The sequence below is a fragment of the Podarcis filfolensis genome (assembly GCF_964270895.1).
Source record: "Podarcis filfolensis genome assembly, chromosome: 1".
NCBI classification, from domain to species: Eukaryota; Metazoa; Chordata; class Lepidosauria; order Squamata; family Lacertidae; genus Podarcis; species Podarcis filfolensis.
In genome coordinates this window covers 52,526,138-52,550,811 of record NC_139604.1, presented here as the reverse complement: position 1 = coordinate 52,550,811, position 24,674 = coordinate 52,526,138, and the positions used below count along the sequence as shown (strand labels likewise).

Genomic DNA, 24,674 nt, shown 5'->3' with positions numbered 1-24,674 from the left:
TTTCCCCTTATCATTTTTGGGAGTAGTGAAGTCCTGCAGCCTCCCCTCCTCCCAGTTGTTGGATCCCAGGCAGCCTTCATAGCGATAATTAAATTATAATATTTATGAGGATTTTACATCTCCTGCCAGATGGAACTGCGACCAACAGCAAGAGGTGGAGCCTCCTCTCCCTCCAGCCCCTCACCCCACCTGTTCACTGCCTGCCATACCCCATTCATAGGAAGGAGGGAGAAAACCCAGCAGCAGGCAGAAGGCAGGCTGCAGCAAGGAACACAGGTCACCCAGCAGCTCACTGTGTGCAGTTCCTATTTTTTGGCAGGCAAGCTACCAGTGGTGAATGGTTCCCATTGGGGCAGACGGAATGAAGTGTGTGTCATTGAATTCCACCCCATCCATTTCAAGCACTCTTATACCACTTTGTATACTGTAGCTCTGTGAGGAGTCTCCTAAAAACTCTTAGCACCCTTAACAAACTACAGTTTCCAGGATTCTTTGGGAAGCAGTTTAGGGGTAAAGCAACTCAACAGGGCATTTCTTCCAGGGAAGGGAATTCAGATATTTATTTTTATTTTAGAGGGGGGAGGAACAAATGCAGTAAGGAAGTTGAGTCAGTGGGAAACCAAATTGGTCACCAGACCCCCACCTCCCCTCAAAACAAACCAATTATACTAAACCTGAAAGTGGACCTTGAGCTATCAGAGTACAAAATGTATTATAGAAAGGTGGTGGCGGAAGGTTTGGTGGTTATCCAAGATGAAAAGCCTGGGTCCATTGTCTCTTTTCCAGGGCAGAACTATGTAGTCCTGGTGCCCATCATTAAGGCAGAATAGCAACATTAGGAGAAAAGTTCACTCCTGGGTGACAAGCTGTTCAGACACATAATGCTTTTCCTGTATGACCTCATTTGAGTGACTTAAGAGAGATGATGATTTGGATTTACCTGCCTAGTTACCATTGTGGCATCTGGAGTGTCAACAGTGACATCTGGAGTGTCGGCTACGTGCTGCGTCTGACACGGGAAGGTTGCTTCTGCTTGGAATTCTTTGTTATGAAAAGTGTACTGTAGGTGGTTATTGTAAAGGTGGGTTTGTGGCTCTGACATCTGTCTCCACTACCCCCTCACATCCCCAGAAAGGGAGCATGTGACCTGACGCCTTCTCAGCTGAGTAGCTGACACTATTTTCTGATTCTGGTATACTATTTGTTTTCTTCCTTTTGGACACCTTGCCTGCACACTAACTCCAGACACAAAGTCATTAGAAATCCAGGAACCACTGCCCCGTGAACCCATGAGAATTGGAGCTACTTCATCATCCACAGTTTACCTTGATGTGTATATGAAAGAGCACTACATCTCCTGTCAGGCTCTCCACTCCCATGGTGCGGTGAGAAAGGGCCTTTCCAGTCTCCTTTTCTGGCATCTGGTTAGGAGGAGAACCTAGAGGTGCACATTCAGGGCCCTGATTCTGGGCTATATTCCAAACCCTAGGCCCTTGCTATTCAAGTGGGAGAATAATACATCCCAAGAAGAAAAGGCTGCAGAACCTTCTTATCTATCCCTTGGTTTTACTTTACAGGGGTGGGCTGTAGCTCAGTGCTAAAGCATCTGCTTTGCATACCGAAGGTCTCAGGTTCAATCCCCGGTATTTCCAGGAAGGGCTGAAACTGCTGCCAGTCACTATCTGGAAACAGTGCTGAGCTGTATGGATCATTGGTCTGACTTACTATAAGGCAGCTTCCTATGTTCCTGTGTACTTTTGAACCAGAGTTCCTCTTTCTGTGGTTGTTCCCAAGTACGACACCAAAGCACTTTTCTCATTTCCTGCCAATGTAGCACAAATATAATACTCACACTGGCAAAAAATATGTTGTCTTGTCAAAAATTGCTGCTTGTACCCAGCATTGACACACATGCACACAAATAGTGCACCGGAAGCTCAAAGGCACTGTGAGTGTTGGCTGCAAAGATGCCCTGGAGCTGTGCAAAAGGAAGTCTAGATGGCTCAGAGGAAAGCAGCCTGCTGGGAATCAAAAGCACTGATTAGTGCTGTGAGAGCCTTCATAACCTCCTTCTGTGGCACTGCAAGTTGTTGATCGGGTCATGACATTGGCCCAGATCAATAAGGTTATGCTCTGGAAAAAGCACCAGACACAGCCTGTGAGGTAGTAATAAGACCACAAGAGCCCTGGTGGATCAGGCCAAAGGCCCATCGAGTCCAGCATCCAATTCTTACAGAAGCAAATCAGATGACCACGGGAAGTCTGCAGACAGGACCTGAGTGCAATAGCCCTCTGCCCACTTGAAATTGCCAGAAAGTGGTATTCAGAGACATACTGCCTCCAGTGATGGAGGTAGAGCATATTCATCATGGCTAATAGCCACCGATAGCCTTAATCCCCCAGTGGTAGGAATGGATGAGCATTGCCACCCAAGGCTTTTCTGGCAGGAAGATATGAGGATACATAATGCTGGCTTCTCTTAGGGTGAAGATGGACGTAATGTGATGTGATCCTGAGGGTCAAGGTGAATCCTAGCTGCGGTATAATTCCAGCACCACAGCTTGCCTTACACATCTGCACACCAGAAAGAGAAATCCTGGCTCAGCTATCAGTCTTGCCTGTCCACTTAAAAGCATTTTTTACGTATTCATCCCTAGATTTTATATACACACAGATCCTTCTCTGGATCCAAGATAAGATTTGCTAAGATAAGTTGGTGCTGACATAGGTACTAGCCAATAGGAGTCCTGTTTTTCATACTGAAACACTGCAGAACTGTCCCCCCTCTCTCCCCAGAGTTCACCCCAAGACAGAAGAAAGGTATATTTTTCTCTGATGGCAGTGACACCACTTTCAGACTGCCCCCACTGCTCTTTATAATGCCGTGTCTGTCCTCCCCTGTCCTAGTGGCAGTTTAGATGAAGAGTAGTAGAAGGAGAAGCTCTCTCTTCGATAGATCTCAGTGTATGAGAGAGGTCACTGTGTGGTGCAGGAGGGAGTTTCCTGTTTTCTCCAAATAGAAGGCTGTGCCAGTCCAGTCACTCCCCTCCTGCCAAAAATTCCACCTCCCCCTGGAGCCACTAGGGAAGCAGTCCCCAGCTCTGCCTCAGTTCTTGCTATCGATTCTTTCATTTCCGGCTTTATTATCTTTACGCCGCACCAGAGAAAGCTTTAAATAATTCACCAACGTGAACCCGACACAGATGTTCCCGGAGGCAGCTGGATGTGGAGACCAGGCTGTGTCTGAGCTGCTGAGATAGCAGCTTCCCTGGGGCCGGCTGACGAAGCTGGGGCTGTTCCAGTGTGTGAGTGTTGGGCGGGGGGTTGTGGGACGACAGATCTCAGCAGGGAAGAAAAGTGGAGTTTGGAGCTGCACAAAATCATTGGTTGCAAATCCAGGGTGGGGTGCCAAAGCAGAAGTCCTAGAATCCTTCCTTGGCTGTTTCAGCGCTGCTCCCTTAGCTCTTCCAACAGCCCTTAGTGCTAATACAACACACACACCCCATCCAAACTCCCCTGTTCCCTCTCAAACTAATGAGCCAGCTATACATTCAGGGCAAACCTGTTGACTGGATGGATGAATGGAACATTTGCTCTGGAATAATGGGGCTCAATGTTGCTGACAGTAAGATGGAAGGCTGGGAGTTGGCAGTGAGTAAAGGAAAGGAAGAAGGAAAGAGAGTGAGATACAGAAACGTGTTCTGGTGGGAAGCAGTGGGAGGTTCTGTATGTCCTGGGAAAGGAGGCTAAGGAGAGGTAGCCTTCAGATCTAGGCGAGATGTACGCATGTAGACCCAGCCCATGGGTCCAGACTTAGAGCTGCACCCATACGGACTACCCTCAGCTCTCTTGAATGCTCCCAACATCAAACACAAGCTTTTCCTTACCCTACGTTGCCAACCATGAGTCCTGCAATGACTAATCAATCAAAAGGTAAAGAGAGACATTTGTCTTGAGTGGGAAAGAGAGTAGTGGAGAGATGGTGCTGTTTCTGAAGAGACCCTTGGTATACAAGGACCAAGGGAGTCGGAGGAAGAAGCACGAGCCTTGGCTGGTGGAGAAGCAAAAGAAGACGTCTCAAAATAGTGCTCCCAGCAGTCAGGTTCCCACACCACAAGTGCCCTGTGCCTTGCAGAGTAAGCACTGTGCTCTAAGGGTGCCACATAGGCACCAGTCCTGGTTCCATCACCTAAAAGTGTTCTGTCAGGCCAATCCCTGTCCACCAGGCCCCACAAAGGCCGATTCTCAGAAGTTGCTCCTCGAGTCTGAATATCTTTTTTCACAAGATAAATGCTCACCTGACTAAGTTTCTGCTCTCTTCCCTTATGTTGTTTTGGATCCTAGTCTCTGCGCTGACTAAATCAGCTGCCTCTGGCCATTTTGACCTATGGCACTTGCCTCTGAAATATGGCCCTTGTCATATTTTGTGCTGCCAGCCTCCAGACCTTCCACTGCTGCCTTTGGAACCTGACCTCTTGCCCTTCTTGGACTATGTTACCTGCCTTTCTGGGTCCTTTGACTGCCATTACTGGGACTTGACTCATGCCTGCCCAGGACCAACCTGCTTCCTTCTGGCACCTTGCAGTGATGGGCAGTATCTCCATAGGCCCTGAAATGGAATCACTGGAGGTTCCAATAACTACTAGCTCCTGATAGGAGATGTAAACATAGGAGCTAGGAAAGTGAGAGGGGTGGGTGTGCGCGCTCAGGACACGTTCTGGATCAGGAGGAAAAAATGAGGGTTTTTATAGACTCACACCCCTCCCAAATACTCAGGGCTATTGAACTGGAAGTTCCTTCTCAGGTCTCCTGATGCTGCCCAGTCCAAACACACAACTTCCCTGCTCCCAGCCCGGGGCTTTCCCCTCCTCTCCCAGCTTGGCTGATGATGCTCCTTGTCCCTGAAATGCACCCTTCCGCCCCCACCACTTCAGCCTCAAGTATTTCCTGTGTCAAAATAGATTTATTCCCAGACAAAGCACCATTCGCCTGGTGCTTGCTCTGGCTGTAAATACAGATCAATAATTTAAGGGGGTAAAAACTATTAATAGAACAGGGGGAGGGGGAAAAACATGTTCACCGGAGAGATGGGGAAGTCACAGCCAAGGTCACCTTGGAACATGATCAGTGGTGTGTGATGAGAGGAAGAATTGGGGGTTGCTCTGTATGTATCAAGGGAAAGGTTCAACCCTATATAATGAGAGTGGGTTCAGTGAATGGATGAAGGCAAGGCACTTTGTAGGTCATCCACAGACCAAAGAGCTTCTGTTGTCTTGGGTTGTTGGGTTTATCTATTGTCCCTAATCGAGATGTGAGTATGCTCTGTCTAGGCTCTGTGGTTTGGGCCTGAGAGCTGTGCCTGAGTGGTGGCAGCAAAGCAGACAAAACCTTATGGCTCCATCCATTTCCATGTTAGCCAGTACAGAAGGCAACATCCTGGAGGCTGGAGCTTGTGAGGGTTCCATTGTAGGCAGAGCTAGGAATTCCACACTACTATAAAGGGCCTTCTGGGTGAGACAGTTGCTTTCAGACTTTCAACACAGAAAGAACCCTTTGCACAGGGCCTGCCTGCTGAAGTATCATTGAGAAGCACTGTATACTGCAAAGGATCCTGGGAGATGTTCTAGTCTGGTATATACACTTAATTTGCCCAGAGTACTGGGCCTGGCCAGACTTACTGGGACTTGCTGTCACCTCAACTGACTGAAAGTGTGTTCTAGAAAACACCCAACATGTCCCTGCAGCTGCACATGGCAGGGGGAAGATGGTGGTGGTGGGCCACCTGTTCTGTGGGGCCACTTGTCTGCCATTACTATTTTGTTCATGGAAGACGTCCTGATAAACTTGCATGGAGCACAGTTTGAAAATTTGAAAAGTGCTAAGAAAAGAGCAGAAGAAAGAGAAGAGAAAGGCATTTGCACCATGGGAAACAGCAGCATCCCTCACCTAAAAGGACAGCAACCCCCAGAGGCATAGTCAGTGCCGAATGGAGAAGGGTACGTTCCAAGCCAGCTGTTTGTGATAACACCATTTTTGGACAGTGGTGCTGGTAGTCAAGCAGTCGCTGGCATGGAACGTGTTAGCGTAAATAATAAGTTGGCTGTGTTATGAGCCCGGGGAGTGGGTTATTGATGGTCTGGCAGTGCTGCTGTAATGACAGGCCACACTCCCCTCGCAGCAATCCCTGCAATTATAAATGTGATCGCTCAGTGCATTCTCTGCCTGCCATGCCAACCCCCTTGTCAGCGTACAAGCCACAAGCAATGGCCTCCCCCTACAGTGCCCCCACTGCAGCCCTCAGGAAACAGAGCTAATTCCCAAGTAAATGCGATTAGGAGAGAATGCCAGACATATACGTCTCTTAGCCACGGCCTTTTATATTTCCAGCCCTGTACGAGGCGGCCTCTGGGACTGTCCACTCACTTGCTGGCAGCAGTCACAGCAAATGGGCCAGTGGCTCCTTGTTGTTGGTTAACATGTCAGAAGAAGGAGCCAGCTCTGCTCCAGGCACAGGGCCCAACAAAGAGTCTGGCCACAGGACAACACTGAGGTTAGTGTCTTGGCCTCTATCTAAAAGTATTGGTGCCCTTGCTGCTGATGTGTCTTGCTCTGCTGGAGGAAGGTGGACAGGACAATTGTTTCCTTTGTTCAGTTAGAATTGCCCAGGTGAGACTGTGGGAGCAAATTCTACAACTTAACTTTGTGCTGCGTGAAGAAGTCCTTGCATTAGTCCAGACTCTCCCAACATCAAGATGGCCCTAAGTTCCAGGGTTATGAGAGAGGGAGAAAAACGTCTCCCTATCCACTTTCCCCATGCCATGCATAATTTTGTATATCTCTATCATGCACCCCTTACTCGTCTTTCCCCCCCCTGAGGGAAGAACCCAAACTATCTAAACTCTGCCTCGCCTGCCTCTTTGCGCAGAATGTGAGTGACAGGAAGGTGACCCACAGAGCCCCACAAGAGCCTCAGCTGACAGCGGATCAAAGTGGGCCTTTGTGCTCTAGCCTCTAGCGTCTGTCAGGACAGCTATATTTGGGAACAGTGTCCGGCAGGAGCTCTGCATAGCAACTTCTTCCTGCTGTGGCTAAAGCTGAAGGGGGAAAGCCCTGCTCCTCTTCCCCTCCCCTCCCCACACGCAGATCTGGTTGCCAGGAGCCTGCCAATGGCAGGGGGGTGGAGGGAAAGAAAGAAAGCTTCTGGGAAAACTCAGGAAAGAGAACATTAATGGTGCAGGAGTGGATGGGTGCCAGAATACTCTGCAGCCAGCTGTGTTCCTGGGGTGGCATGAAGGATGGGGGTAATTCTACTGAGCTGCCAGCTGGTGGGGAGCTGAGGGGTGTTGCCTGGGGGGGGGGGGAGTGGGGAAGAGAAGCAACACAGAGGAGAACATCTTGTAGAGCTATGGTTCTTGGGAGGCTCTGAGCCATTTTCCCTGCTGAATGCATGCCAATGATATTGCAGATGATAGAACTTGCATGGTGAACATGATAAATAATAGTGATAATAATCTATTATTACTATTGTTATTACTATTATTACACTGATAGCCCACCTTTCCTCCAAGGAGCTCAAGGTAGCATACATGGTTCTCCCTCTCCCCATTTTCTCCTCACAACAATCCTGTGAGGCAGGCTAGGTTGAGAGACAGTGACTGGCCCAATGTAACCAAGTTAGCTTCATGTCCAAATGGGGATTTGAACTCTGGTCTCCCATGCTCTAGTTTCAACACTCTAACCACTACACCATATTCATTAGTGTTCAAAATGCCACGTCTGCATTATCTGGATGACCCTTATAAGAGCTTTGCAAAGTGGGTTAGTTTTATTTATTTATTGTATTCATTCATACATTATACCATGCCCTTAAACGCAAAGGAGCCAAGGATGGAAGACAGAGCCGTGATGAAACTTTTTTTTAAAAAAAATTAATTAATCCAAACAGTTTTAAAACACTTTAAACAGTTCAACAACAGTAGCTCAACCAGTGATCTCAAGGTTGCAAAAAAACAAAACAACCCACATACAGTGTCTTTCAGTGTTGAGTAAACAAGGAATGTTTTAAAATTTATTCTGAAAGTCAACAATGAGAGAAACAAGTGCACTTCACCAGGGAGAGTATTCCACAAATGGGGAGCCACCACTGAAAAGGCAGCCCCCAGTGGGGGCACCACCAATGAGGCCTCACTTGCCTCACAATCATAGAGTCTGAGATGGTTGATATCGGGGAAGGTGCTCTTTTAGGTGATTGAGTTCCAAGCCATTTAGGGCTTTATATGCTAGCACTAGGGATGCGGGTGGCACTGTGGTCTAAACCACTGAGCCTTGGGCTTGCCGATCAAAAGGTCGGTGGTTCAAATCCCCACAACAGGGTGAGCTCCCGTTGCTCGGTCCCAGCTCCTGCCAACCTAGCAGTTCGAAAGCACGCCAAAAAGTGCAAGTAGATTAATAGGTACCGCTCCGGCGGGAAGGTAAACGGCGTTTCTGTGTGCTGCTCTGGTGTCAGTGTTCCGTTGCGCCAGAAGTGGCTTAGTCGTGCTGGCCACATGACCCAGAAAAACTGTCTGCAGAGTGGACAAACGCTGGCTCCCTTGGCCTGTAAAGTGAGATGAGTGCCGCAACCCCAGAGTCATTCGCGACTGGACTTAACTGTCAGAGGTCCCTTTACCTTTACCTTTATGCTAGTATTAATGCCTTGAATTTAGCCCAGTAGTTCACAAGCAGCCAGTGCAGCACTTTCAAGACAGGCCCCAACTACACTGCCCCACTTACCAGACCAGCAGTTGCATTCTGTGCCAGTTGCAGCCTCCTGATTATTTTCAAGGGCATGGAGAAGTGAGGCCAGGCTATGCTGACCCACAAATGACTATAGCTGGCAAATCAGCCTAAGTTGGGCATAAGAGCACCTAGCCACAGGAATCATGTGGGATTCTAGTGACAAGCTGGAATCCAGGAGTACTCCCAAGCTATGAATCTGTTCTTTCAAAGGGAGTGCAACCCCTCCCAGGACAGATCGCACACCTAATTCCCAAACACAGGAACCACCCACCCACAGTACTTCGATCATATCAGGATGCAGCCTCACTGTATTAGCCCCCATCCAGTTCATAACTGCCTCCAGACTCTGGTCCACAGCCTCTCTCGATTAAGAAGGAATATGTCATCAGCATATTGATGCCACTATGCTCCAGATTCCTGGACAACAGTTCCCAGCTGTTTTTAACGTCCAAGCTAAATGGCATAGGAGACAGAATGGACCATTGTGGGACCTCACAGCTCCAAAGCCATGAAACCAAACAATAATCTCCAAGTACTACTTTTTGGTGGCGATCCTGTGGATAGGATAAAAATCATCCTAATACAGTACCTACAACTCCCACTTCCCTAGGTTGCTTCAGGAGAGCACCATGGTCAATGGTGTAAAAAGCCAAGGAGGGATCAAGGAGAACTACTAGGGTCACACTTGCCTGTCTCTCTCCTGATAGAGTTCATCAATCAGAATGGCCAAAGCTGTTTCAGTGCCAAAACTGAGCCTGAAACCAGTCTGGAGTGGATCTAGATAACCTAGATGCATTTTCCTATTACATGTGGAGAAAGCAAACTGGGACAGCACTTTTCAGCAAGTAATTATGTGGTGGGTTTATGGCAGATACAAGATTTCAACCAGAGGATTCTGACTCATAACATTAGTTTCTCAGCCACTATATAAACTGGCAGGGAACATCTATTGTACCTACACACATAGTCCAATATCACATACAGAGAGAGGAAGTTTCAATGAGTGAAACAGTTCTGAAGACTTGAGGAGCAGGTGCTAGTAATGAATTATTGCTGCTCTTCTGTGATACAGAAGCCTGATCTATCCTACCCTGTGATGACACTCTTGTAAAAATCCATCGCTACCTCACCAACTTCCAGCAAGGTAGAGAGCCAGCAAGTGCCACAGCTGGCACAGTAGATAGGGAAGCATGACAGCATTCAAAAGTCAAGCTCCAGCACTTCATACAGCACCCAAGAGATGGCCCAGCATCTTAGACTATGCTAAAAAGCAAAGAGGCCAAATCTCTTTTACCTGTTTAAGCTGAGATGCCAACCACAACCTCTCCCCTCTCCACAAGGATGGGTATATGGCCCAAGTCATCCATGCCTTCAGAACTTCTCAGATCTATTACTGAATGCCCTCTCTGTGGGACTCTCTTTTAAGATGGTTTGGAAATTGCAGCTGGTACAAAAAAACTGCTGCCTGGCTAGCTACCAGGGAGAATATGTTACTTCAGTGCCGATGAGATTGCACTGGCTAGCAGTTTCCAGGTAAGAGTCAAGATGCTAGTCTTAATCTTAAAATGCCTCCATACTCAGTGTCAGTCAAGAAGCAATTCCTTATATGCGACCTGCTCCTCCTTCTTGATCTCTCACTGGCATTTGATACCATTGACTATGATATCCCCCTGGACTGGCTCTGGGGAATGGGAATTGGGGACACTGTGTTACTGTGGTTGCAATCCTGCTTTCAGGACCAAATCCAGAGAGTAGTATTGGGAGAAAGCCTTTCGGCCCCCTGGTGGCTACGTTATGGGGTGTCACAGGGGACTATCGTATCTCCACTGCTACAGTGAGGGGGGGAAAGTATTTGATCCTCTGCTAAATTTGCCAGTTTGCCCTCTGAAGAAGAAATGACCAGTCCATAATTTTAATGGTAGGTTTATTGTAGCTGTGAGAGACAGAATAACAACAGGAAAGCCCCCAGAAACCCAGAAGACAAAAGTCAGAGATTGATATATATGTAGCAGAACTGTAAATGTGAGGTTCCTTCCAAGGGAGGCCCTTCAGCTCTGGTGTTCTTTAGCTTTAGAAAATCCCTATTTCAGCAAGCTTTCATGCAGGCCAGATGTGTTTATTTACAGTATGCTGCAGGTCACTGAGATGTGTTTATTGGTTGTTTTAATGGAATGTTGGTATTTAATCCTGTCCATTCTTCTTCTTCTTCTTCTTCTTCTTCTTCTTCTTCTTCTTCTTCTTCTTCTTCTTCTTCTTCTCCACCATGAGTTTTCTTTTGGGCATTAAAGTCGGGCATACACCTATATCCAATGCATATAGCTAACAAATAGATTAGCTAGCACCACCAAAAGAGATGAGATTCAGAACCTTGGACAGTACCAGAAGAACAAAACAAGGACAGTACCAAGGACAGCACCCGTGTCTTCACTTTAGGTTTGGAGGCCCCAGAAATCACCATTATGCAGCTCCAAACAATGAAAGAGGTGCCTCTCTCCAATCTAAGACTGATGCAAGGGACATATTCTGGAGAATAGATACCGGTACATCTCAAATGGAAGCCTTGCTTTGTGCTGCATGCAGGCCTTGTCCTATCTTTCTCAGCACTTGAGTGTGTCATATTCTGTATGCAGTCCCAATAAATCACTGATGCTATGATGGATTGGTGACGGGAATGCCACTTATAGTCCTCCAGTGACCAAATGAGCATGGGTGCCCATTGCTAACCTTTTGATTTCATTTAAAATAAAATAAAATAACAAAGAACTTGGCTTCATTGGGGTCAAAACAGAAAAAGGAGTATATATACAGTATATATCTCCAAATCAACACAGTGCCCTCCAGCGACATTAGCCATATGCTACAGAATGATAAAGCTATATGCTTAAGCCTTAAGCTATATGCTTAAGGAATGAAAAAAGTTGGACATAACAAAAGAAATAGGTTGACCCAATAAGGGGTGTATCCAAAAATTACATTCATTAGGACCAACTAAAAATGTCACAAAGTAGTCATCCAAAACTTGTCACCCACCTATTCTTACAGTGGCAGAGTGGGTGGAATAATACTGTCTCCAAGACTGAATTACAGAATGTATTACAATGCATTGCTCATGAGCATCCTAAAATAGTTACAAGGATACACAGCCACATCCTGGAGGTGTCATTACCATTGCACCCTGCTATCAGAGGAGCAGTTTCTGTGTTCACTGTGGGTGGGTGGTGGCCAGAAGACCAACACTGTCCCCAATATTTGGCACATTAATGCCTAGGCATGGTGAGCAAAGTCTTGATAGGTTCAAAACCATTCTGCTTCTGACAGGAGACTACATTTTCACGGACAGAAATTAACAAAAAGCCTTTGTGTTCCTCCAGTTTTCAGGTTCAGTTCACATTGTTGCAGCATTGCATGAAGCAGGGGGTTAAGGTGGGTGGAACTGAGGCTTGATCCAATCTCACAGCAACTACCCGACACTTTCCCCCTCACCCATCCACCCATCCACCCACCCACTGCTGTTATCCTCCAAACCCCCAGCCACCCATGATCTGGGGAGGCTCTGTACCCTCTAGAAAAAGTGACTCTTTCTCCCAGGGATCAGCAATGGTCAAGGAAGTGACTCCCCTGGCAGAGCTGTCAGGCATGCCCCAGCGAATATAGGGACAGTCAGCTTTGGTTCTGGCTCATTACTAGGAGATTAGTCCCTGATCCCAAGTGGCCTGGCCCAGGGGACACGTATTCTGGGAAGCAGGAAAGGTTAATTTCAGGGAGATTAGGCTTGTGCCTCAGTGGGACGTGAAATTGAGGTAAATCTGTTCATCTGAATGAAAGGAACAGCTGCAGCACGCAGCAGGGGGAGCAGCTAAAAATAGCCTGGTATTTACCTGTCAGAGCCTGGACATGCTCTGGAGAAAGCACCGTGGCATGTTGGGAGCATGTCAGTGCCAAATGCCTGCACTCTGAGGAACGGGATGGGGCCACAAACTGCTCTCAAGCAAGTCCCTCCCACTCCTCACCATTTTGGGGCTTCAGAATGTATGGAAGAAGGGGAATGGTGCCTGTGTGTTCTGAAACCAGCCAGCTCATTGCCAGGATTTCTTCACACCACCCAGACTCCTAGCTGAGTCTGAGTTGGTGTCACGGAGTTGGTTGGTGCTGATGGGAACTGTGGTCCAAAACAGCTGAGGATCATCAAGTTAGAGAAGGCTGTTCTATGCCAATGTATAAGCAACAACCCCCAACTTGATGCTCGCCAGGTGATTTGGACAGCAGCACCATTGACCTGACTAAGCTAACTATGCTCCCATGTTGCTAAGCAAGGTGGAAGGGGCCAGTTGTGGCACAGATAAATGGGCATGCTGCATTTCCTAACTGCCACCACTGAGCAATGCCTGAGCAGTGCCTGAGTGAAGATGTGTAAATGTTGTGACACTTATGCTCACACAACAGGAATTCATAGCTCTGTGCCTAGCAGCTGAAGTACTGACGTTTCCCCCCATGCAGGCTTTTGGACAGATGCAGCCCTTGCAGTGAAAAAATTGGAACTTCCTCCAGTAGTGTGTAGCACACACCCTTCACACAACCAGAAATGGGTGAGCAACCTGTTAACTTTCCCTCCCTTAAATTATTTTTCTATGAAAACTGCTGGGGCGGGTGGGGGGGGGACATCACTGAGTCATTCCTCTCTCCCACCTTCCTCTCCCCAGAGCTTTATGATTGTTGTAATCAACTGCATGGAGCTGGAGACAATGCTGATGGCATGAGTTGGCCTTGGGAATGAGCTGCTATTTGGACCATGCTGGCACCATTAGGGCTATGTGGAAGGCAGGCTCTGTCAAGGTGATGAGCCTGCGATTGCTTGAATCACAGCTCACTGTGATACCTCTTAAGTGGTTCCTAATAAGATTGTGTTCGGATTTCAGGGGATTTGTGAGTGCCACCCAGCTCCTTTCTGTTCATTTGCTGCGTACTGGAGGGAGGAGAGGAGGAGCAATCTCTGGGTCAGAAATGGCTTAGAGGCCTCACTCACCCACCAAGCTTGTTAGGCAGAGTGGTCTTGAATAAACATGAAGGAAATTTGTTGTGGAACACTTCAGTCTTCCTGGACATTCTGCAAGAGCCTTGAAAGTCACTAATTCAACAGAAAGGATTCCAAGAAAGACTCCAGCAAAAAAGCAGTAGGCATTTGTTTGTTGATTTGATACTATCACACCTTAGCTCAGTAAAGATGGGTTGACCAACCCATTACAGGAAGCAAGGCTGCATATAGACCATACATTTAAAGCTCACCCGCTCACCCTGAATCCTGGGAAATGTAGTTTGTTAAGGGTGCTGGGAATTGTAGCTCTGTGAAGGGTAAAGTACAGTTCCCATGATTATCAGGGAGGGGTGGGGGTTGCTTTAAATGTATGGTGTGTATGCAAACTGATTGTACTCCTTAAGGTGTTTCTGCTCTCTCCTGTCCACTTTTGTCTCTGGCTCTATCCACCTTTGGCCCTGCCTCTGCCCACCACTCGAATGCAAAGCTCTAACAGGCTGACCCTGAGGGAAAGCAGCCCTCAACAGATAGAAAAGCTCTCCACACTTGCAGTACGCCATTCACCTCACTATGCCAGTTGGGAGTGGGGCACACCTACTTATTCTAATTCTTTTCACTCTGTTTGTGGATCCCATTTTGGGTTTGCTCTGAAGTGACAACCCCCCTCAAACACTGCTGGGCCTTCCAGCTTCAGTCTGTAATGTCACTGTCCCAACGCATCTGTCTGGACCCACATATATGTGTGGAGAGAGAGAGAGAGAGATGAAAACTGTCCACTGCAGGTAGTGCTTCACGAAGCTGCTAAAATGGGCTCCGGCCTACCAAAGCCTCTGACACAATAAATTTGTTAGCTTTTAAGGTATCACAAACACAAAAACACAGGTGCCCTTGTTGCTTTTATGAAGGACATAAAGCATGTCACCTCTCTCCAAGGTATCTAACTGTCACCAACCTGAGATAAAACCCTTCCTCAAAGAGCCCCCTTCAATCAGCCCTCCCTCTTGCCTTGCTATCACCTCCACCACCCTAACTAGGGACTGCGTTTACGACTGTGAGGCCCAAGCGGCTGGAGATTTGCTTCCCATTCAACACCAGCTGAACCAAACCGACAAAGAGTTTTGTGCCCTCTTAAAGGATAGCAGATTTATTGTGGCATAAGCCTTCACTTTTTTCAGCTTAAGTTTTACACAGAGCAATGTCACAGACTGTAGACTGGATTATGTGGAATCATGCATCTGAACTGTCAACATGAGGGAATGTTTTTCAGGAACATGTGGGCCAAGATATATGCACCTGTGTTTCTACATGGCCAAGGCTCCACAAAGCTGACCAGTTTACTTCAACTACCCAGCCATTAGCCACACACACAACCCATCATGTCCTCCACACTTCTCTGCATAGCAGACGTGGAGAATCCCCTTGCCACATCATACCTTCTTTGTCTGCTAGCCAGAAGTATACAGGCCTGGGGCATGAGGAATGTCCCACACAGGCATTCTGTAGGAAGTTGCTCCAAAGACACTTCAAGCACAATGTCCCAGAGGGATCTATTTTAGCAAACTGCATTCAGTATGGCAGGTTTCCTATGCTGTGTGGCAATCACCTTTATTTTGACCTGTGGTACCAGAGCACCTCAGCAGGATAAATCGTATTACTTACATTCTTTCCTCCCTCTTCAGGTGCAGGCACTGACATAGGTCTCCATTGCAAAGGCCTTCCATGCTTCTACCCTCCTCTGGTCTAACCCTGCAATACCCACCAGCCATGCCATATTCCAGCTTCCCTTAGTGAAATGGTGCTGTGTGTGTGTGTGTGTGTGTGTGTGAGAGAGAGAGAGAGAGAGAGAGAGAGAGAGAGAGAGAGAGAGAGAGTGAAAATGAGAGAAAGAAACAGAGCCATTCCTTTCTCCCAGGTGCCAGCTTTATTCACCGGAAACATTCCCATCAGCATCCATTGATCACTAGCTTTATGGCTCATAATCCTCGCCCCATTGACTCTGGAAAGGCAGGCAAAGGAGGGGGCAGGATGTGGGACTCCTTTCTCGGTTATTACGCACTTTGAGCGGGGGCCCTTCCTCCTTTTTCCTCCTACCCTGGCAGCTTCTCTGGGAAGCCAGTGGTGAAGGGAAGAGGGTCACTTTCCTAGCAGCCTGACAGGTGCCTGGTTGTGTGGCAAAGGGGGCAGGAGATGGGCTGACATGAAAATACACCATTCCTGGCAGCAAGATGTATAAGCAAGTGTTTCTTTCCACAGGCACTGGAAGTTCATAAGGACACTTTCATGTTCATCCCCCCCCCAATTTCCACCTTCTGATGTGTGTCCCACCAAGTCAGACTTGGCAGCAACAGACTGGCAGTGCCCTTTTCTTTCATATTTGGCAGTAGCACCATCAAGCTAGCAAGTTCTCTGCGGCTCCATCCCGGAAATGTTCCTGGACGAATGCTGTGAGAAAGGCAGCACCCGCATGCGTGAATATGGTTGTGGCATCAACAGGTTTGCGACGTGCTGAGGGGTTCCATCTGGGTCAGTGCTGAAGTGGCAACATGGGGTATGCTGTGCGTCAGGGGTCTGATGGTACTGTTCCCTTTTGTGCCAGGTCTCAGAGTCAGTGCCAGCTGAATCATGCCTGTCAGCCTGAGCACACCAGATTCCTTGTAGTTGAGCCCTTAGGAAAACATTATGGCTGGTGGTGTTATCCCGGGGTCCTCCTGGCTTAAAGACCAATTGTTTTTCAGAGGATGATTCCTGCCTTAGATGCTGATCGCCCAAAATAACTGCTGATCGCCCCTTACACACACCACAGCCTTTGCTTTGCCTCTGAAGCGCTGGGATGCGATGAGCGCCAGCCGGCTGACACCTGTGCACTGTACCACACGGCAGCCTCACTTTGTTCTCATTATCGCAATGAGTGGAGCCGTCACACTGAATTAAGGCCCTTCCTGTGCATAGCTCCGAGCCACTGAGCACACAGCAGCCACCAGCCACAAGGGCTCTGAGTTTCGGCTTGCAGCAGCCGCTGTCTCCACTGCCCAGCAGCGAGTCTTGCCATATGTCTTTCCCAGAACCTGGGAAACAGGGCTCTCATGCATACACACTGCGCACACCCACACCCCACCCCATGATCTGTGTGATGAAGGAAAGCCAGAGCTGGGGGCATTCTTAAAGGTGCAAGATCCTGGACTTGATGACCCTAGATCACGGCCCCAAGGAAAGCTCACAGTCATCGCAGCTTTGCTGCCAAGACTCTAGAGGAGCAAGAGCTCCCTTCACAGAGAAAAGTGACCAAAGCTTCCATTCCAGCTTAACCCTTCAAACCCAGCTTGAACCCATACCTGAATGAGATCCAAATTTTGATACAAATGGGTCAGTATGTAGAAAAAACAGCCCCAGATTCAGGCAAAGGATAGAATGGACTGCAGGGGAGGGGAGATAACATGCCTGTGCTGTTTAGGGGCAAAAAAAAAAAAAAATCCCCATACAGTTGCAAGTGCTGTACCAGCCCCAAATTAGCCCTTTAAGAGATAGGCTGCGGGGGGGGGGGAGAAAGAGGGAGGGGGGAGAGAAGATTTCTGCCTGCCCTCACTGCTGAATTACTTTGCAGAGTTAGCACACAGCTTGAAAGCTGTCTGTGTATTGAATCCTTGCTGGCAGAGCAGGCTTACTTTAGTTGCAATCACACACAGAGACAGTTGGTATGGAAAATAAGAAAGCTTAGGTTTATTACAGGATATGCATACTAGAATAGAAAAGAGTTATTAGTTACAGCTAAGTTTGAGATGCAATGGAGTCCTGCTTGGTCCTTGCAGTCAGCAGATATACATTGCAAGATGACCTCTCTCCAAGAAAGTCAGAGAGAGAAGAGTGAGAGAGGCAGGAAGCAAGTGCTGCAACCTGAGAATATCAGTCTAGCATCAAGGAAAGGTCAGCATAGAGATAAAAGGACAGTAAGGCAATTTAGGAATCTCAGAGAATCCCTTTTCTTCCTGCTTCAATCCCATGCAAATCCCTCAACAAGCTAAGTTGCATCCCAACATTTCCAACACTTAGTTGGCCACATTGATATGCACCCATGTCAACGGGCCCTCCTAGGCTCTGCCAGCTCCCTGCCATTTGCCAAGTGTTCAAGCCCCTGATTTGTAGCTCACAAAGGTTACCCTGAAGAAGAAGAAGAACCATTGCACTCTGATGTCTAGAAAAGAGGCAACTGGGATGTACCATTTAAAGACATGTTCACACAAAACAGTCACAACCACACCTTAGCCCAACTGGCCCCCAGTGTCAGGATAGACGATGTTCCATTCTATATGCAGATAGGATCTGCAGAACCACATCCTCTTCCTGCCCTTAAGAATTTCTCTTACCCTTCAGGGTGCCTCCAGACTGTCAGTACTTTGCAAGAAGGATACAAGCGGATAGTCGAACTTTAGGGTTGTGTGTGTGTTCCCTTGCTGAGAACAGCCATGCACAGCTAAGGCACAGTGTGGAGCTTTTTAAAAGCCCTTTTGCAAACAGCCCCATGTTGTTCTTTAAAACTGCAGAGGCTGCCTTCCTCTACTTCCTCCCTCCCCCTGCCCCTGCCCAGCTGTTCCACCTTCTGACAGCCCTGGATTGACCTGGGTGGGCTGACCCAGGGCAATCTGATGCTATCTCAGTCTGACCCAGCCGGTGTCCACATCCAACTCAAAAACTGCATATCTGAGTGGTCAACTTGCTATGGAAGTTTGCATATCATATTGTGTAATATAAAAGTACATTTCCTTGACTCGGATTGATCTCAGCCACTTTTCAGAAGAATCTGGCCATGAACAGAGTGGATTGGTTGGCCCTGTGATGTCACAAACCCACTACCCCTCCTCCCTGAAACAGCTTTGGAACTCTTTTTAAAATTTATTTTTCCTTAGAAACAAACAAACAAACAGCAAAATGACAAAAAAATGTTTCCCTGACTAAATGTTCATGCTGTGCTTTAAAGAAAAAGAGTAGAACATTCACCTGAAGACTGGGGGTTAGCACAAGACGGACATCAGAGACTTTCATTTGATTAGCTAAGCACATCTACTAACTATGTTGTAACGGAAGAAAAAAGTATGAACCTATTTTAAAGGTGTATCTATATACACCAAACCCAAAATGAAGGGGTGTGCAATAGAAATGGCCAAGGAGGCTATGCCACAATCCATACCAGTGGTGCCTAACTGACCTGGAGTGCTGATTGGCAGGAAGCTGGGAAGGGGGCTGGCGGATGCTGGCAGAGATTTGCACCTTCCAAAGCATTCTTGATTTTGCAAGCAGAGATAATGAAACGGCTGTTTTGCAGCAGGCTGTGGCTGCCTGCAGGGCCAGATCAAGTCTTTCTCCCCACACACACACACACACACACACAGAGAGAGAGAGAGAGAGAGAGAGAGAGAGAGAGAGAGAACTTAATTCCATTTTATTGGGGGGGGGGGGGAGAGTCTCATCCAAATGGGAATGAAGATAGCAGGAGGCAGACACCTACCATTTATCCAAAGGAACACAGACACATCCTCGCTCCAGTGTCAACACTAAGGGATAGAACACAGGTGGCAATGAGGAGCTCCTAGGGCCAACCCAGGCAGAAGAGGCAGACAAGGCAAGGAGATCCATCACACCCAGGACTACTTCCTTGGGCTTCTTGCCCTTCTTTCTGGAGTGGGTGGCTCAGCAATAATAATGGGTGAAACGTAGTTTGCACGTGTTTTTAAGGCATAAGGTGTACACAGCTGTAGTCTACTGTCCAAAAGTAAATCATATGTATTGTTCTGCCCGTTTTTTTTACTCTGGTCCTTTGCATCACCAGCAAATCATACCCCTAAATGTGGCCATTAAGCTGAAAAAATGGTTTCCCACCCCTTGTCTTAGTAGCTGGAAGGCTGATGCTAGGGCATGAAGCACAGTTATCCGCTTCCCTAGATCTCTTGCGAAGTCAAGGAGCTGAAGATTCTCAGTTTTAGGATCCCAAATGAGTTTGAACCCTTTCCAGATTTAGTTAATAATAATAATGTAATAATAATAATAATGTATTATTTATACCCCACCCATCTGGCTGGGTTTCCCCAGTGATTCTGGGTGGCTCCCAACAGAATATTAAAAACACTAATTGTTTCGCTAGGATGAAAGGAAGTGGTTCAACACAATCTGTGGGCCCAAACTCTGAAAAAAGACTTTGCTCACAGTGTATAGCCTGAGGTATCTAACCATGCCATGAAGTTTCTTCCCACATCAACACACAGGACCCTTGGCTCATCCCAGCCAAAGCAGTCTGTTCTTCCCACTACTGCAAAGCCCATTACTGAAAACCAAACACAAACCCCATTCCCTGCCGCTCTGCTGTTATTGCCTATCACTGTGAACAGAACCAGGATCCAAGAATGTTCAGATTCATTGTCATACTAGAACAACTCTTCACAACCCCCTACCCAAAGAATGACTTGCAGCATCAAATATTGTTTCACAGTGAGATGAGAAAAGTAATGCAGGTTCTCTCTAAGCCCAGGGTCAGGGACACTGATGAGATGTAGAAATCTGAGGTTTTGAAGCCTTTTCTGAGTGAAATCCTAAACAGCAATATCTATGTAGCCAAAAGGAGATGGAGGCAGAAGTGATCTGCATGATTACCCCCTGGCACTGGAAGAACACTTTAAAGATACAACCTCAGAGTGACTAGAGTCTGGCATGTTTCATTAGCTAGCGATTATAGGGAAATGTGCCTGATCCCCACAATGGCCACAGGCTACAGAGCACACAAACAAGGGTGAACAGGAGAACTGAGAGAACTTAGTTCCGGTTTGTGAGAGGAGCGCTGGCCTAGAGAGACTAGTGAGCTTTTTAAAAAGAGCTTGGCCTGAATATGGCATTTCAGTCATTTGAAAGGTTTGGTGTGGATCAAATTCTCCCCTCAATACAGTGATGAGGAAGCTGTGGCCCTTCCAACTCCCACCTGCCCCAGCCTGCACAGCCAATGGTCAGGGATAATAGGAGTTGTTGACAACATTGGGCAGGCCACAGGTTCCTCAGCCCTGATTTAACAGAAGGAACAGAATTACCAGTTATTTGCTTGTCCCTAGCCTAGCTAAGAATCTATGCTACCCATTCCATGAGCACCATGAGGTATTCCCACTATCCTCAGCAGAGCAGCGATGTGGCGGTAGACTCACTGTTTCGAAGTCACTGGCATTGCACGACTCATTGCCGAAGCTGCACAGAACCAGCATCTGGTCCATCTGGTGCCCAGCGCGGTCATGGAGCTCCGTGAAATTGAATGGGAGGTTCCTTTCCCCCTTGCTCTGCATTAGCTTCTTACTTAGCACCTCCCGAATGTCCCCGTCCTCGCCCTTGGACACAGCAATCTTGTCATCGCCATCCAGGAAGCCCAGGTACTCTCCAGCCCAGTAGAGGTCATGGCCAGAGAGTTGAGAAAAGCGAAGAGGGTTGAGATTGCAGATGGTGATCGCTGGGAAAGTCAGACTGGGGAGGGTCTCTTCTTCCAGCGTGGTGTCGTGAGGATACTGAAAGTAGAAATCCACTCGGTCTGCATAGACGTGGATGAGGAAGCCAAGGGAGCCCAGGAAGGCCACGATCCACAGAAATTTGCGGCCTGTGTTGCACCCATGGCGGAAGATGTGGCTGATGCCATGGAGCGTTGAACTCCTGGCAAACTCTTCCAGGCTGGGGGCAGAAGTGGGTGGGTGTACCACATGGGAAACTTCCTCAGTATGCCGGACTGCTTTGGGCAGAGGGGAGCAACTGTGCCAGGAGGGTATCTCCTCTGTCCATGTAGGCCCTGGCATACTTGCAGTGCCCTCTTGAAAATAAAGGATAGGTACAGGCCCCACAAAGGCATGCAGTTAACAATCAGAAGGCTCTGGAGTTTGGATGGGCTGGTGAGTGTTGCAGCGGCCCTCTCTGTCTAACAACAGGGCTCACTTACAGCAGCGTAGTATTAACAGCCACGGGGTGGGGAGGAGCTTGGCCTCATGCCTCGCCTAGGGCCCCTCCTGGGAGCTGAAAGACAGTAAACATGTTCATCCAGGGCAATTAGCACTGCCGGATCCCGGAAGAGCCTGTGCCAGATGAGGGGGAGCAAATGCGTCCCTCGCAAACCGCAGGCTGAGTCCATCTCTGTCTCCTGGGACTGGGGCTGCTAATTAGCCTGAGGCATCATTGATTCACTCCAGCACTTAGTGAACAGGGCAGGTAAGCAAGCATATCCAGCCCTTGAAGAACAGTCCAGCAGGGAGAATGGAGGGCTAGGTCGTTCTGCTTCTTTCAGTGTGGTTGTGTATAATGGAAAATAAATACTTGAGTTGGAAGTGGGAAAGGTAATGGCCTCCTGGGCCATATGCCCATAATCAGGAAGGAGTTGGGACCAACCAACCAAGGTGGGCCTGCAGGCAAAATGCAGCAGCTCATGGGGCAGAATGTCGCCACCATGTTGTGCTGCAACTGAAATGATTGCACTGGCTGTCAATCAGCTACAACGCAAAGTTCAGGATTCTGGTATTGATATACAAAGTCTTATACAGCTTGAGGTGAGGATACCCAAAACACCGTCTCACCCCTTAGATACCCAAATGATCACTGTGCTCTGCAAAAGAAGGCCTCCTGCTGATGCCATTTCACAAGAAGGTCCCCTCCCTAGGATGTCAGAATTAGACCTTTAGTGTGGATACACCTGCCCTTTGAAACTCCTTCCTGTTACATTCCAGACAGGTACCATCTCTGTTGTCTCTTAGGCTCACTGAAGACCTTAGTCTTTTCAACAAGCATTTTAAGTAGAGTTTTTTTTATTATTATTTCACTCTGCTTTTGAACTAACATTGTTCTTATACATGTTTTTGCTAAATCACTTTGGGATGTTTCCTGGGAAGGAATTTGTAAATGAAATGTTATCAGTACCTAAAAATAAAACTTCTGTGTGAGCCCTACCTACCCTTAGGGCTATGAACATCAGCCTGAGGGATTCTAATGAGCAGACCAGGACTCAGGTGAATGGCACAACTCTACAAATTACACCCTGAAGTTCTGAAGTTGTCCCCTTAAGTGGATCCATACCCACCCACTGACCTCTTCAGAACTTAGGCAGCTTATAGCCCTGTTCATAGCAGCCCCTGTGGAAAAGTGTCAGGAGTGTGGGTCCCCAGCAGCCTTTCTAGGGCCCCAGCTGCATTATACATTTAAAGCTGAATCCTGCCTTTAAAAAGTCATAGTTTTACACACCCACACACCCGAAGAATCCTGGGAACTGTGGTTTGCTGAGTTGTTAGAAGGCACCTATTCCCCCTACAAAGAGTTACAATTCTCAAGAGTGGATTAACAGTCAATCCCTCTTTCCAGGGAACTCTGCAATCTGTACCTCTGTGAGAGGGGTAAGGGTCTCCTAACGACTCTCAGCATCCTTACATAACAACAGTTCCCAGGATTCTTTTGGGGTAAGCCATGGCTGTTTAAAGTGGCAGGATATTTCTTTAATGTATAGTGCAGATGGGGCCAAGGTCAATATGTGGGTAACTACAATATATGGGTAAGTACAGGCTGCTGTGGACAGATGTTTTCAAGCTTTGGGGTAAAATAGATTCAGTCCCTCAATTTTAGACATGAAGAAATCCCTTCTAACTGTTGCAGCTTAACACATGCTCATTCAAACTGACAGCCACAGTTGTGGTGACTAGGGAATGTCTGGGCAGGGCTCTCTCTTGAAAAAAAGGAAAAAAGGAGGAATGGGGTTGGGAGTAATCACAGCAGGGTTTAAAATGCTTGGGAGAGAAATCCAGATTCATTGGATCAACCTTTGCCAACCCTGTGCCCTCTAGATGTGACCTCTACACCAGCCCAGGTTGATGGAAGTTCTACACCAAAAATTCTAGAGGGCAAAGTCTGCTCTGGACAGTCTACTATGCATATGATGATGGTTAAAAAGTGAAAGGGTGGGTTGCCAACAGCCCCAAACACATGTCTCACTGCATCAGATTAGAGGGACCCAGAAATGAGGGTATGAACCTGGGAATCTTACTCAGAGTATGGAGATTATAAAGGAAAGTAGAAGGCATGAATATTTGATTTAGTTCACAGTGGACTAGACATATACCGTAATTGAATGAACAAACAAGCTTTCACTTGATGGGTGAAGGGTAATTGATTTGAACTAGGAGCTGGTGGGGGGTAAAGGAACGTCTCCTAGGAGAGAGATGGGAAAGAACGGCTAAAAGCTTTTGAGAGGAAAAGTATTTAAACAGAGATAGAATTATACAGTGCAGGCATGCTGAGGCAGATCAGGGAGAAAGCCAGATTTACCTGGATCCTTTAATGCAGTCTCCTGGGAGAGAGGCAGGGCTGGACAAGGGCTGCAATTTCAGGAGTCATCCCCCCCCCCCCCACTCAAGGGTGCCAGTCACTGTCCCCACACCATTTGCCCGTTCTGCCAACCATACACCCACTTCACTGACAGTGCTTCAGTGAGGGAATTTTAGACCAGGGATGGGGAACCTGTGATCTTCCAGATGTCGAGGGACTTCAGTTCCCATTATCTTTGGTCATTGGTCTTACTGGCTGGGGCTGATGGGAGTTGGAGTCCAAGGGCCTGCTTTAGATAATGGATGCAATGGTTGTATTGGAGGGCAGAGGGGCTTCCCTTTTTTTAGATGGCAACGTCTACTACTTCACACTTCCAAATGTTCAAATGTTCAGCTGTTTTGGAAGCCCTCCTGCTGAGTGGGCTGAGTGGTAGCCTGGACTTCTGCCCTATTACAGTACCACTGTTCACAGACGCTGTTTTCAATAACTGCGTCTCACCTTCCCATACTCCCTTTGGCCACAGTTTAACCTGCTGCTCATTCACACTCAC

At 47.6% G+C, this 24,674-nt stretch overlaps 1 protein-coding gene across 3 annotated transcripts in view; it reads right to left on the bottom strand.

The window, feature by feature from the left end:
• ASIC4 (acid sensing ion channel subunit family member 4) overlaps positions 1-21,636 on the bottom strand; it is a 212,603-nt gene extending 190,967 nt beyond the window's left edge. For all 3 annotated transcript variants that reach the window (XM_083590949.1, XM_083590952.1, XM_083590954.1), the window contains exon 1: positions 20,989-21,636. In XM_083590949.1, the coding sequence (XP_083447075.1) occupies positions 20,989-21,621 (633 nt within the window). In that variant the 5' untranslated portion in view covers positions 21,622-21,636. The remainder of the gene's footprint in view (positions 1-20,988) is intronic.
• Between the last annotated feature and the right edge of the window lie 3,038 nt (positions 21,637-24,674).